Source organism: Petaurus breviceps, unplaced genomic scaffold, assembly GCF_028583685.1.
Source record: "Petaurus breviceps papuanus isolate PSGF00001 unplaced genomic scaffold, PetGlider_PUasm1.0 38, whole genome shotgun sequence".
In the NCBI taxonomy this organism is placed as follows: domain Eukaryota; kingdom Metazoa; phylum Chordata; class Mammalia; order Diprotodontia; family Petauridae; genus Petaurus; species Petaurus breviceps.
Genome location: NW_027186304.1, coordinates 30,941,318 through 30,956,401, shown reverse-complemented (window position 1 = coordinate 30,956,401; position 15,084 = coordinate 30,941,318). Strand labels below are relative to the sequence as shown.

The 15,084-nt window shown below is 40.3% G+C and overlaps 1 protein-coding gene across 2 annotated transcripts in view; it reads right to left on the bottom strand.

Moving 5' to 3' along the window:
• The window catches only part of MYOM1 (myomesin 1), a 171,172-nt gene extending 157,788 nt beyond the window's left edge, over positions 1-13,384 (bottom strand). Inside the window, exons 1-2 of one of the 2 annotated variants that reach the window (XM_069099711.1) lie at positions 12,924-13,384; positions 5,096-5,464 (exon numbers count right to left, since the gene is read on the bottom strand). In XM_069099711.1, the coding sequence (XP_068955812.1) occupies positions 5,096-5,394 (299 nt within the window). In that variant the 5' untranslated portion in view covers positions 5,395-5,464; positions 12,924-13,384. The remainder of the gene's footprint in view (positions 1-5,095; positions 5,465-12,923) is intronic. The other variant, XM_069099712.1, reaches the window with a different exon arrangement.
• Between the last annotated feature and the right edge of the window lie 1,700 nt (positions 13,385-15,084).

The window sequence follows — 15,084 nt, the reverse complement described above, 5'->3', positions numbered from 1 at the left end:
TGATGGATTTTATTTTTTTCTCAATGAGTGGTGGAGGAAGAGGAAGGAAAAAGAGAATTTGGAAGTGGAAAAAAATTTAAATTAAAAACAGAAAAAGTAAATTTATTCAGAAACAAAGGAGTCTTGGCCTCTATGCTTGACTTATGGATGTTAAGGACTGAGATCTGACTCCCTAAGAGTACAAGAGGACACTGTAGAGATTCTGAGAGAACTGAATGAAGCCAGGGGAATGAGGTTTTGCCCTAGGACTCCAACATCTGTGCTTCCTTCAAAGGAAGGAAGGCAAGCTTCTTCCAACAGGAATTGTGGTACCTCATGATCCTCTGTGCCAAGGTTAGATTTGGATTCAGGCACACCAGGACAGGACTTGGTCCAACTCTCACTTCAGCAGGGGACTGGGTAAGCAGGATGCAGAAATCATTATCTTTCCCTCAAAACTCTTCTTTATTCACAACTTTCTGATTACTATCAAGGGTATCACTTTCCTCTCAGGCACCCAGGCTCACAACTATGGGGTCATCCTTGATTCATCCTTCTCATATACCACTCCCCATTTCCAATTTCTTGTCAAGTCTCATTGTTTTTATCTTCATAGCATCTCTTGTATCCATCTCCTTTTTTTCCATTCATATGGCAACCATCCCAGTAAGGCTCTTACCACCTCACACTTAGACTATTTGGAATAATCTTCTAATTGGTCTCTCTGCCTTAAGACTTGTTTCTACCTTCACAACATTTGTAACTTTCTTTCCTTTGTAACTGCCTACAGCCTGGTGCAGGGCTTCATCTCCTCATACTTTGAGTATTATAATAACCTTGCCTCCAGTCTCTTCCCACTTCAATCTATCATCCATCCACTCAACTGCCAAAGTGGTCTTCCTATAGAGCAAGCCTGACAAGACCATTCCCCTACTCAATAAACTCCATGACTCCCTACTTCCAAGATCAAATCTAAAATTCTGTTTGTCCTTCAAAGTCTTTACAATCTAATTTCTTCCTACTTTCACTTTACAAAGTTCCAAGTGCTCTATGATCTGTCTACACCAGCATGATTGCTATTTTTCACACATAACCCTCCATCTCACAGCACCGTGCATTTGCATTGACTGTCCCAACGACCTGAAATACTTTCCCTTCCCACCTCTGCCTCCAGGCTTACCTTAAGATTCAATTTCAGGAAGCCCTGCCTAGTCATCCCCCTACCTCCGAGCCCTTCTCCTACCTAATTACTTGCCATTTGTACTGCATATGTTCTGTGTGTTCTTTATTATTTACATGTTGTCCACCAATTAGAATGTGAGCTCCTTGAGAGCAGAGAATGTGTTTTTGCTTTTCTTAGTTTTGTCAGAATTGATCACATTTCCTGGCTTACATCAAGTGCTTAATAAATGCTGATTGGCTGACTGACTTACTGAAAGGACTCTTATCCCCAGAGTCCTGTCCCAGTGGAGGTCACTCTACATTCCTCCCTCTAAATCCTGCGGGGAGGGAGAGGTGACCTTCTCCTGAAGCTGGACTAACCTCCATGTCACTGCCATCTCACCCTTAGCCCCTGTCCAATCATTTTTGACTGAGGAGAAAAAATTCCTAGTTATAATTCTAGAATCTGGTTTTTACTCACTTAAAGGAACAAAGGTGAAAAGATTGAACCACATGACCTCTAACATTCTATGATTCTAGGAAACAGATGGTGGGAAATATATTCCAAGGTGACTATTGGGATGAATACAGGAAATGCTAGCAAGGCACCTGACTCCTTTTGGGAGTGAAGGTGAGGAAGGGCTTCAGCCCTGACATTAGCTCATGGTTCTTTCAGATCAAATTCTAGCCAAGCTCAAAGTTAGAATTTGGACGTGGGGGCTTTCTGATTAATGTTGGTCTGTGGCCAGAAACACCAGCAATACCACATAATTGATGGTATGACTACAGGTTGGGAACTAGGTATTGCTTTTCACAAAAGAGTGATTTCAAACAAGTTAGATATATGTTTTTACTATCATACTACCATAGCAAGCTGCTTTTAAAAAAAAGATAAGTAGGAATGGAAAGAGTTGTGAGGGTTATCTTTGAAAAAGAATTCTCATTTCTAATGAGGTTTCTTATCTGGGTTTTGAAAATGACTAAAAATTACAGAAGCTGTTTACTTCCAAAAGGATTCCAAAAAAATAAATAAATAAACATGTCAAAGGCACGTTATTCATGTCTAAGATAATAGCTAAACTGACAGATAAATATGATTTACTACGTTTTCTCATAGAATTTTCATTTTTACATGATATTGGGAGCCAAATTAAGAAGATATGCAATCATGAATGTTTAATACATAATATCCTTTGGGAATTCTTCAATGGCCAAGAAAGCAAATAAATCCTCTGAGTTAGAGCTCTAATCTGACTTTCACATTATTAATGGTTACATGTTATGGAAAATACCTATCTTCTTCAGGCTCCTTGAGCACAGGCAGTACAGGAAAATGGATACCTATGGTGCCTTCCTCCTTTAAGACACAACAGCTGTTTTCCTTATCAAGGGGAACCTTCTGGGTTTAGGCTTTTTTTGGCCACAGTCACAGGGCATTTTTTAGGCAAAAGAAACAACGTGTTGCCGCTAATTCTTTCCCAACTTCTCTTTCAAAGTGGTGAATATTGTCAGCCAGGCTACTCGAAGCTACTACATACATTGCTACCCTGAATGTGGTTCTGAATTTGTGCCCAACACTTATGAATATCCCAAGGCAGAATCTGACCCTGTGAAAAGAAGCCTGTAAAATGATCTTGTTCCATTTAACACTGGGGATTCCAGAAGTAGAGGCTCATAAATTCCAGGTCTACACTAACAGATCCTGGCTGAACATATCAGCAGCTGCCAAGAGTTCACTGACTGAGCTAAGAAAATGGCAGTCCTGTATCCTGGGCCATAGTCCAGCAGCAAAGGGATTTCTGCCCTTAAGCATTCCAGCGAGTGCCTTCATCAAATCCATTTTTTTTCTTTCCAGACATGTTTTAACTTCCCAGATACATATGGTGCTATGTGTAATGGGGCCAGATTTTGATGGAGTTCAGTTTTGTGAAAATTAAGGTGACAGGATAAGAGGGCTTGGTTAGGCTACCCCTCCCCTATTTCAGTAACTAATGTAGTGTATGCAAAAAGAGGGTTTTTTATTTTAGCTATTCACTTTAACTCTGAAATTACACTTCATAATGTATATGCAATATTTCTGTTAAATGTCAATTTTTAGCATAATCTATGCTTATTTATAAGCAGGACTAAAACTAAACCATGTTTTTACTATCATATTCCTTAATCTGGCATTTAGGGTCTTCCATAATTGGACCCCAGCCTAGTCTGTCAGTATTATCTCAGAGCTCCCTGTGCTCTAGTCAATTAGAACTAGTCCTCACTCTCTGAATTCACCCTAAGTTTTCCTGCCCTCATGCCTTGGCTCATGCTGTCTGCTCCCCTTGAACTTCTCATCCCTGAAGGCCCTACCTTGCCCTTCCAATTCCTAACCCATTCTTCAAGTCCTAATTCCAAGATGAGCCTCACTTATCACCCCACAAGACCTTCTCTGGTGGTCACAAGGAATTTCCATTTTCTGAATTCTCTCGTGCTTGGTTGGTACCTTGCTTAATTGCGCTTTCATATTTACCTGGTTATTCAAGCTATTTGTAGAATACGATGAACTCCTTGGGGGTGAGAACTATCTTCTTTTTGTCTTTGTTTGCTCAGCACCTAGGACAGTGCCTTGCTGGGCAATTACAGTTAACATTTATATAGTATTTTAAGGTTTGCAAAGCACTTTACATACATTATGCCATTTGATTTAATCCCCAAAACAACTGTGGGCAGTAGGTACAATTATTACTCCCACTTTACTGAGAAAACTGAAAGTTGAGAGAGTTTAAAAGTGAACTGACTTGACCCAGGTCACATAGCTAATAGAGTACCTGAGGGAAGATTTGGATACGGATCTTCCTAATTCCAAGGCCAGGACTCTAGCCACCAAACCACCTAACTGCCAACTTAAACAACAACAATATACTTATTGAATTATTTGATATGCTAAAAAGACTACTGGATTTGTAGTCATTCAACTTGGGATAGAATCCTGGCTATGCCGCTTGCTGCTTGTGTGACCTTGGGTAATTTACTTCTTCATTTAAATCATCAATTTCTTCATCATAAAATGAAAGAGTTAAACTAGAAGACTTTTAAAGTCCCTTCTAGATAGAAATCTTTCTATTTGTCCTACTATCTATGAATTGAGTTGATATTGTATTATCCCCTATCCTAAACTGTAAGAGTCTCAAATATCTAACTCACATAGCAGATTTTAGCTGATTTCTAAGATCCTTACAATTGGACCCCAATGTACCCATTAAGTCTCACCTCCTAGCACCCTCTTCACCCCTTTATGCTCCAGTCAACCTGGACTAGTCATCATTTCCTGAATTCACTCTATGATTATGCTCCCTTAGAGCTTAGGTTGAGGGACTGAATATTAAAAAAATGAAACCCAAGTTTTTAAATCTAAAGGAAATGAGATAGGATACCTGTTACTTGAATAAAGCCAGAGGAATCACCAGATTGCCTCTCTATTGATAGATGGAATAAATAATTGTTATGCTCCCTCCCTTCTCTTGCTAAATGATTGTTCTAAGTGCTGTGCTGGACCTTGGTTTAGACAGTAGCATTTCTAAAGCCAAGAAACCTATTATGAGAGTTTCAATCATGTTTTCTTTGTCTACTACTGCTGCTGTTCTAACATCTGTCAAAACATCCCTGCTAAGAGAAATATTAAAGTTTACAACTCAAGCAAGATCCCAGCATGTAAACATGGAAGATTCTGCACATTGTGACTCCAAAGGGAAATAGACATATAGGAACAGAGGTCCAGCCATGGCTAGCATGTCCTTGACTCTTCACCCCAGGAGGCTGAGCCTTTGACAGGTTGATATACAGAGAAAAGAACCCCCTTCTCTATTCCACATACCAAATAGCTACAATAACTGGGAAGGACAGACATAATCATTTCAGAGAGTTATTTGAAATGATATTTCTTTTGCCCAGTCCCTAAAGATCTGTTTTTACCTACCCAAGATTGTAGCCATAATCATAGGCTGAAGATGCTTTACTACTAACTTCGGATCCTAAGGAATAGGCTGAAGATCCAAGACTGTAGGCCTGGGAGCCCTGCCTGTAGGCCGAGGAGCCATAGGCCTCAGAGGCCTGGCGGTGGGCCGAGGACATGTGACTGTAGGCTGTTGAACCATGGGTATAGATGGCAGAGCTCTTCTTTTCCTGCTGATATTGGCTCATTGTGGACCGAAGATCTTTGTTGCGGTAGCCACGGTCATAGTGCTCATGGTACTTCTGGTAGAAAGGCAAAGACATAGCAGGCCACTGCTCTGTATGGTTCTTTATGGAGGTCTGTTTTAATCAGGAGTCTGAGGGGACCGATGACCTACAAAAAAAATAGAAATGAAAAACCCTTTAATAAACAGATGAGGAGCTAAATCCAGGAAACATCCTCCTCCTGTTGGCTGGGATATTATTCTGCATACTTTCTTCCTTAGATTCCCCTCCAATAAGAGGAAATCACCTCATTCATATTAGACATGGAAGATGGTACCCTTCCTAGTGTCCTTCACCTTCATCTCCTAGTTTTTATGGGGCAATTAGAATGGTCGTATCTAAGGAAACTCTCTAAATGGTTGTCTGAATGACTAGCCTTTTGCCACTTGGGGAGAAAGGCAAAATCAAACAAAGCAATCACTTAGGGAGTTAAATTTCATCAGGAAGAGGGGCACCGAGGTGGCTCAGTCAATAGAGCATTGGTTCTGGAGTCAGGAGGACCTCAGTTCAAATCTGACCTCAGATACTTGATGCTTACTACCTGTAAGATCCTGGGCAAGTCATTTAACCCTCATCGCCTCGAAAAACTACAAATGAAAACCCCGATAAATTTCATCAAGAAACAGAGGCCTAACTTTATATTATTAAAAAAGAGCTTCCCAGGGCGGCTAGGTGGTACAGTGAATAGAGCACCAGTCCTGTAGTCAGGAGGACCTGAATTCAAATACAGCCTCAAACACTTAACACTTCCTAGCTTTGTGACCTTGGGCAAGTCACTTAACCCTAATTGCCCTGCCATCTCCCCTCCAAAAAAGCAAAAAAAAAAAAAAAAAAGAGTTGGAAGGAACTTCCAAAGTCACTTAGTCCAACTGAATATCCCCTGCACATAATTCCCTGGCAAGCAGCCATCCAGCTTCTGCTTGAAGACTTCCAGAGCTGTCTAAATTTCTCCTGGGCTTCCTGTTCCACTTTTGGACATTCCTTGCTGAAAGGAATAGGAACAGATCAGTAGGATCACAGGTTGGAAACCAGAAGGAATCTTAGGGATTATTTAGATTAATGCCCTCATTTTACAGATGAAGAAGCGAAGACCATGATATAGGTGGCACAGGGGATAGAGGGCCTGGAGTCCAGAAGGCCTGAATTCAAATACGCCTCAGACACTTACTAGTTGTTTGAGGCTGGGAAAGCCATTCAACCTGGTTTGCCTCAGTTTCCTCATCTGTAAAATGAGCTGGAGAAGGAAAAGAAAACCACTTCAGTATCTTCACCAAGAAAACCCCAAATGGCGTCATTTAACTGAAATGGTTTTATAATAACATAGAAGTTTTGATAAAACATTCAACTTCTGCAACACTTTCCATGATGTCCTTCTTTGGAGCAAGCCCCAGGGCTATTCCCCTTGGCATTGGTCAAGCCAGTTGAAGACTAAATTTCTTAAGATGATTTAATTATTTATTTTCTACTTAGTTTCACTATTTTGTCTTATATCCCTAATTGTTGGGAAGATTTCTCCTTGTTTCCAAAATTGTGAGAATTTTCAATTCAGTCCAAGTGAAGTAATTTTTTAAATAGAATCCTATTTTTATGAGTGACAGATTTCATCTCCTAAGCAGAGATAAGAGCTCAAATTCTGTCACTGTCACTTTCTATCTATGTAGCCTTCAAAAAGCCTATTAACCTCTCTTGGTCTAATTTTCCTCATTTGTAAAATGTTAGACAAGATAATCTCTAAGGTCCCATTGAGTTCTAAATCCTATGATTCTATTCACTTTGTGTTGAATGCATTTTAGCTCACGTATCAATGTTTTTCCTTAAATGTAGTGTCCAGACCTTAATGCTTCATGAAAATTGACAAGTGATTTATAAACCTTACGATTCTATATAGAAGTGAGTTGTTAATACTAGTAGTATGGATTTGTTATTGTTCAGTTGTTTTAGTTGTGTGTGACTCTCTGTGGCCCCATTTGGGGTTTTCCTGGCAAAGCTATTGGAGTGGTTTGCCATTTCCTTTTCTGGCTCATTTTACAGATGAGGAAACTGAGGCAAACAGGATTAAGAGACTTGCCCGGGGTCACAAAGCTAGTAAGTGTCTGAGGACAGATTTGACTCAGGAAAATGAGTCTTCCTGACTCTAGGCCTCGCACTCCATCTACTGTGCTACTTAACTGCCATACAATTTTTTTTTTTTAAAAAGAGCTATAGTCCTCCATAACAGGGAGAAGCTTTCCAAATACTACATACTAGTAGATAGAAGCAGAGAGCAGCACTTAACTTCCTTGAAGAATCTCTATGGCTAAAGCCTTGCAGATGATATGGAGATAACTAGATGAGCCAAATACACTAGAGAATGATGGTAATGTAATACCTAGTGGAAATGATGCCACACCCAGCAGGTGGCGATTTATTGACATCACCAGATGACACGGACGGCTCTTCAGAATGGGGCATGTGACGTGCCCTTGCTGTGTGCACCCTAGGCACAAGTGTGTGTCAATTTGTGCTCTCCACATGTATGAACTGGCCACATAGTCTCCTTTCATGCATGTTCCCTGTCTGCTAGTCTACCCCACTAGTGCTATGGCAGCCTATGGGACAATGTCCACAAGGGCATAAGGGGGACCTTTTCTTGTCACGTTATTTGTTGTTGTGTTTGGGAATCATCAGCAAAGGGGTGGTAGTTGAAACCATAGATGTACATGATATCACCAAAGGAAAAGAGAGAACAAATAAAAAATGAACATTTAAGTAGCATTTTAAAGTCTGTAAAATCCTTTATATATGCTATCTTATTTGAGTCTTATACCAACCAATGAGGTAAATATTATTGTATTAATTTTACAGATGAAGAAACACTCAGGAGTGACTTGTCCATGGTCACACAAACTATGACAGTAGTACAAGGTCTTCCTGATACCAGACCAAATATTTGGGACCCTATGGCATGTGTAATGCATAAGGACACACCCTTGAAGAACACTCACATCAAGGTGTGTAAAGGTAATGGAAATTTGAAGATCTTCCCTGCCCCTTAATAAGCCCAAGTTGAACTTGAGGACCTTTCCTGATTTGAAAATATCCTCTGCCCCCTAATAGGCTGCAGGTGCTCACATGGAGCCTGTGGTGGGAGGCTTTTTGTCAAGAAGGCACAACTTTTGTTACTTTGTAATTAAGAGAGGCTTGTGAGGTTCTCTGACCCTGGAGAAGGCTATGTATGTCTCTGAGGTTGAGGTTTTTCTTTGGGGCTCACTTTGGGAAGAGTTGTGTGATTTGACCAGATGAGATTCTGAACAACCATTGAGCCGCCGGCATTGAAAACCCAGATGTTGATACTTCTCTCTCTGGTGACTGACTAGGTATGGATGTAATGGTCAGACAGCTAGAAGCCCTGTCTGCTGAATTGTGTTATTTTATCTGTATTCTTGTCTGCTTGTAACTTCTGTTTGTATTCTCTGAATTCAGGGTGCTAACTTTTTTCCCCTGAGCTAGGTAAATGATATGTTTGTTTGATTAAAGTAAGATTGTTAACCCTTTTTGAGTTGCTTTCCTTTAGAAAAGCCGATCAAAGAACCTATGCTAGCAGCCATCCTGGGTATGCTAGGGTGTCAGGAAGAGGAAGAGTCAACAAATGAGACAGAGGATGCACAGTTAACAGGTAGGAAACCCAAAAGAATCAAGGGAGGAGCCAGCAGTGTCAAAAGTACCAGAGAAATAAAAGGTGTGAAGGAGGAGGAGGAGAAGATGAGGAAGAACATTCATTTCATCAGAGACCTGATTTTAAGCAGTTAAGGAAAGAGTTTGTGGGATTGCAGAGCTGGAAGAGACTTCAATACTTATCCAGTTCAACTTCCAGAGGTAGTGCAATTCTGAGAGAGATAGACAGTCAGACTGAGTCAGACTGAGACAGAAAGAGAAAAGAGAGAGGCAGAAAGAGATTGAGAGACAGAGAAATATTGAGAGACAGACAGAGAGATAGATACAGAGATCCAGAGAGAGAGAGAGAAATAGAGACAGAGACACAGAGAGACAGACAGACAGAGAGATACACAGAGAAAGGGAGTGGGGAGCAAGAGAAGGAGGAGGTCTAAGATATGACCATGTTGATGTGTGGTTGGAGTGAATGAGTAGGTTTTTAGAATTGAGGATATTGAAGAATTAAGAGGTCAGGATTTTACAGAGACTGCTGGCAGGAATGTTGATGTTCCTAAAGATAATGCCAATGGATGTTTTGAAAAATGAGGCCATAAACTTAGTTGTAAAGGCTTTGAAAAAGTTGAGTGACCTAGAAGATAGTGTATGACTACAACAAGAATGAAGAAAGAATGATATAAGCTTCACACACTTTAAAAGAGTAGAGGTCATTAAGGAGAAAGGGGAGGTAAAGGAATAGTCTAGAAATAGAACTGAGAAACAAGGCATATGCCTGTCTCCATACTCCCAACCCTGTAAGTTAAGTGTCCTCCAGTGGCAAAGATTGCAAGGGACAAAGTGTCTTCAGGTTAGAGTCAGGTTTCAGTTAGAGTGAGAAGGTAAAAGGAATATTGATTTACACCTAGATTGCTCTGTGGATAGAACTTGGGGCCTAGAGTCAGGAAGATCTGAGTTTAAATTTGACCTCAGATACTTCCTAGCTGTGTGACCCTGGGCAAGTCATTTAACCTCTGTTAAGTATTGTTAAGGAAACCTTCCGTTTCATCAACCATACAATCAGGATAATAATAACACTATCTACAGGGTTGTTATGCGGATTAAATGACACGTGCCTGGCCCGCAGGAGGCACTATATAAATGATAACTATCATTATTGTTGTTGTTACATGATCAAGAATAAAGAGAATTCTGTTGACAATAAAGAGAAGTTTCTACTGGGGATAGTGAAATAGACCAGATGATGTCACCCATCCATGCCCACCCCACCAGAGGGGAACTGGGAAGTTATAGTAACAATCAGAACGGAGGTGATGGTTTGGGAAGAAGGAGTATGATTGGCAATGCACTTACCCCTAAGGGTACGAGATTGAATGACTGAGGTTAAGTAACTAGGTAATTTGCAGAGTTCATCTGCCTGGAGTTTATAAGAGCATATATTACTACATGCTACGTGTTAAAAGCCGGAGACCAACTAGCCAAAGGAGATATTAATACATATCCTGCATATGGTGGTTTAACATGCCTATATCTGTGAAACATTTTGGCCATAATGTATTTTTGTTACTTCTTTTTACACCAAAAGGTCATTTAAATTTTTCCTATTTAAGGACTTATAGTAATAGAGAGTAAATGTGGTCTTATGGTTGTAATACTGGATTTGGAGTTAGGAGGACTTGGGTTCAAATTCTACCACTGAGTTACTGGCTGTGTGACCCTGGAAAAGTCATTTGACCTATATGAGCCTCAGTTTCCTCATCTATAAAAAATGGAAATGATAACAAAGGTACCTCCCTCACAGGGTATTAGCAATATCAAATTAGGCAATGAATATGCAGCACTTTGCAAACCTTAAAGTCTGAGCTGCACATCCTTTACCATGGGAAACTGAGACTCAGAGAGGTTGACTTGCTCAGGGTCCTATAGTCACTGAGTGTCTGAGGCAGGATTCAATCCCAGGGCTCCATAAACGCAGATTCTTATTCTTCCCTATTATATACTATCCCCCAAAGTAGTCATCCTTTGAAACATAGACATATTTAGCTTACGTTATCCTATTACAATGGACAGTTAGCTGGGACAGATGGACCTGGAGTCAGGAAGATTTATTTTTGTGAGTTCCTGGCCTTAGACACTTACTAGCTGTGTGAACTTGGGCAAGTCACTTAGCCCTGTTTGCCTCAGTTTCTTCATCTGTAAAATGAACTGGAAAAAGAAATGGCAAACAATTCCAGTATCTCTGGTAAACCCCAAATGGGGTAACAAAGAGTCGGACATGACTGAAATGACTGAACAACAAATTCTATTACAATTCAATCCAGCGTATGATTTTTTTAAAGTGGTTTTCATGGTCTGAAACCAAACCAAGCAATCATCTTCATTTTCTAAATCTACTAAAAAAAATCAGAATATTTGAGGGATTACTAATAAGAAAAATGTCTATATTACCTGCTAAGGCATGGCTACCTTAATAACCTTTTTGGAGGGGGGAGGGCAGGGCAATTGGGGTTAAATGACTTGCCCGAGGTCACACGGCTAGTAAGTGTGTCAAGTGTCTGAGGTCAGATTTGAACTCAGGTTTCCCTAACTCCAGGGCCGGTGCTCTATTCACTGCGCTACCTTAGCTGCCCCCTTAATTACTTCTTGATAACATCAAGCACCTACTATTTGCTGGGCATTGTTAAGCATTTTTATAAATATTATGTCATTTGAGTCTCACAACAACCCTGAGAGGTAGGTGCTTTCATTATCTCCTGTTTTATGATTGAAGAAATGAAGGCAAATAGAAGTTAATTGACTTGCCCAGGGTCACTAGTGTGGCTAGTGAGTGTCTGAAGTCACATTTGAACTCATTCCTTCCTGACTTCAAGCCTAGCATTCTATGTACTGCCCAACCTAGCCACCTCTGATAAGATAGGTGCTTAGGGAGAAATCTTAACTCTGAGGCCAGAATGTCTTTGTAAGTGTGAAGGCTAACAATGTGTCTGCAGGTGCAAATGGTTAATCAGCAGACTAGCAGAAGTTGTTAATCTTAGCACTGTTACAGTGAGAGTAACAGAGAGAAACAGAGAAGCCCTGGTTTTGAGTCTGAGATCTCTGCTGGTTACTCTCTATGAGTGTTTGAGAAAATCACTTCTCTGGGCCTCAGTTTCCAATTCTGAAAAACAATGGATTTAAATGAAATGATATCTGGCTCTAAACCTGTGATCATGGTTGTAATTCTTTTTTTTTTTTAAGCAACTGGGGTTAAGTAACTTGTTCAAGGTTACATGGCCAGGTGTTTCTGGGTGGATGCCAAGTGTCTGAGCCCGGATTCGATCCCAGGTCATCCCGACACTGGGGCCGGTGCTCTTACTCACTGTGCTACCTGGCCGCCCGTAATGATTGTAATTCTTTGGGGTGATTTATTCTCTTGGAAGAATTATTACAAGGCACCCTGCTCTCCTGCAGCAATATCAGGGAAATTTTCTAACAGTGCCTTCAGAGAGTTAATCTGTGCACCTAAGCAGAGAGAATGAAGCCCAGGGATTTCAACTTCCCCTATTCTTTTCAGATTCTACACAATTCCAACTCGCACCCCTACTCTGTTTTAAATGGTGAAGGCACAATGAGCTCAGACTTACACTGTTCAGACAGAAAGGCATTTCCACATCCCTGTAGTTCCAGCAATAGTTCATTTTAAAACTAGTACAATGTTCAGTAAGAATAACTATGCCAGAATAAAATAAAATAAAAAACTGCCCCCCTGCCCCACTCTCCTTTTCCCCAATAGCTTCACCTTTCTATTTCTCTGCTGTTTCCACAAGTCCCTCAACAAACTGCTGATCCTGGAAGACAGAAGGAGCTATAACCAATCCAAGCTTGTTAAACTCACAGACAAAATAAGCACATTCTTCCACGAAAATGTCACACTCACTTACCAGGGTCCAAATGAGTAATGATGGTAGGAAGGTTCCGATGCAGCTATGGAACTGAATGACAGAATGAAGAATCTACCCAAGCTGAATCGAAGGACAAACAAGAGGCAGGGCTAAAGACCGGACCCTGGGGACCAGGACAAAAATAATGCCTGCAGTCAGGAGAAAGTCAGGGCCACAGACCTGGCCTTTTATGGCCAAGGAGGCAGATAAATTTAGCAACCTAGGGGGTGGGGTAGGGGGAAGATCAAAAAGAACAAACACAGATGATAACTACAGTTTCAGGAATTCAGGCAAGCAAGTCCTGGAGACTCCCCTCTGGGGAGGCCTCGCCTCACCTAACCAAAAAGGAAAGCTTCATTTTGCTAGAAGAGAGAGTGCAATGTTTTTTGGTCATCAGAATTTTTTTAAAGCATGTGAAAGTTCCCAGGGAAAGAACAGTCAGTGTTGGGAGTGAAAATGAAGCCAAGTAATTTGAACCTCAGAACACAATTGGAATGTTCATGGCAAGCTGCAGGCCTCGGTGTTCTGTTAATAGCACATGTACAGTAGAGATAAATGAATAGACAATGAAAGAGGAAAAAGGAGAAAGCTGGAGGCAAATGTCTTTAAGAAATGAGGTAGAGGTGATAGGACTATGGTGGTGGATGGCTGTCATAACCTTCTCTCCCTTATTTAATCGACATTTACAAGGAGGGTCACAGGCTCAGTGAAAGGACTGATTCATTATACTTTGTACACATTGTCCTGAGAAACAACATACTTTACTTCTCCTAATGCAGAGGCTGTAGGGCAGGTAGGTGGTACTGTGAATAGAGTGCTGGGACTGGAGTTAGGAAGACCTGAGTTCAAAACTGGTCTCAGAAATTTACTGTGTGACCCTGGGCAAGTCACTTAACCCTGTTAGCCTCAGTTTCCTCATCTATAAAACGAGCTGGAGAAGGAAATGGAAACCCCAAATGGGGTCATGAAGAGTTGGACATGACTGAAACAACTGAACAACGCTGTCCATGGAAGAGAAAAACTATTACTAAGTTCATGGATTTAAGTTATGCTTATGTATCTATTGTTTTGGAGTCACAGAGTTGGACATTACTACATCAACCGAACAGCAATCAACAACTGTTACATATTATCCTGGATTTAATCTTTATATATTGTAGAAACTAGATAGTTAATAGTTATATTTTAAATAGACCCTCGGTGTTTGTAGGGTTTTTCTTTTGTTTTGTTTTGTTTTGTTTTTCACAGTTGCACTGTGAATTAGTAGTACAAATATCATCTCAGTTTTATAGAGGAGGAAACAGAGGGTCAGAGAAGTGATTTTTCCCTGGTCTACAGCTAATAAGTATAGGTAGTATGATTCAAAACAAGGTCTTCAGATTCCAAATGCAAAACTCTTTACTCTATTTCCCTGTACCATTGCCTCAACAGACCCATGTATATGTCTGCATATTCCATTTGGAAGCATTCTACATAACAAAATAAACATTTTAAGAAACAAATTCAACTTGAATCTTTCAAATGAATTTTTCTGACTTCATTCTCTGATAAAATTAGATTCCCTCAAGGCATATAATCCCCCCCCATCCCCAAAGAAGCAAAGGGAGACTCATCAGGTGTTAATTTTAGACAGTCCAATTCCCACAGTGCTATCTAAATAGCTAATGCAAAATATTTGGGGTGATTATATTTTTAGAAAAGGCCTAGAAACTCCTGCAAAGGGTTTGCCTCCAGTGCTATAGTTAGCTTTGGATGTAGGAGAACAGATGTCACTGTCTTCCTTATTCACATTTTACATCTCATAGGTATGAAAGGGATCAGTTTCACTACCAGTAAGATAACTATGAAGCCATGTTTGCAAAATATACATATTTAGCTTTTCTTTTTTAATGTTCCAGATGGAAGTTATCATATCCTAGTAGCAGAATAGGAAGTGGTTGGGAGCAATCAAAGTCATGTATATGTATAAGGGGAGAAACAATTTGAGACATTCTATAGAAACTGATTTTTTTTTTTAAACAAAAAGACAAGTTGTTTCTAACCATGATCAGGGAAATGTGTTTGGAAGAGTGACTGACAAAGAGAACCCATACAAGATATTGCAGGAACAAGCCATTAATACCCAAAGAGAAAAGATCAGTGCTTTCACAAATCCATAACC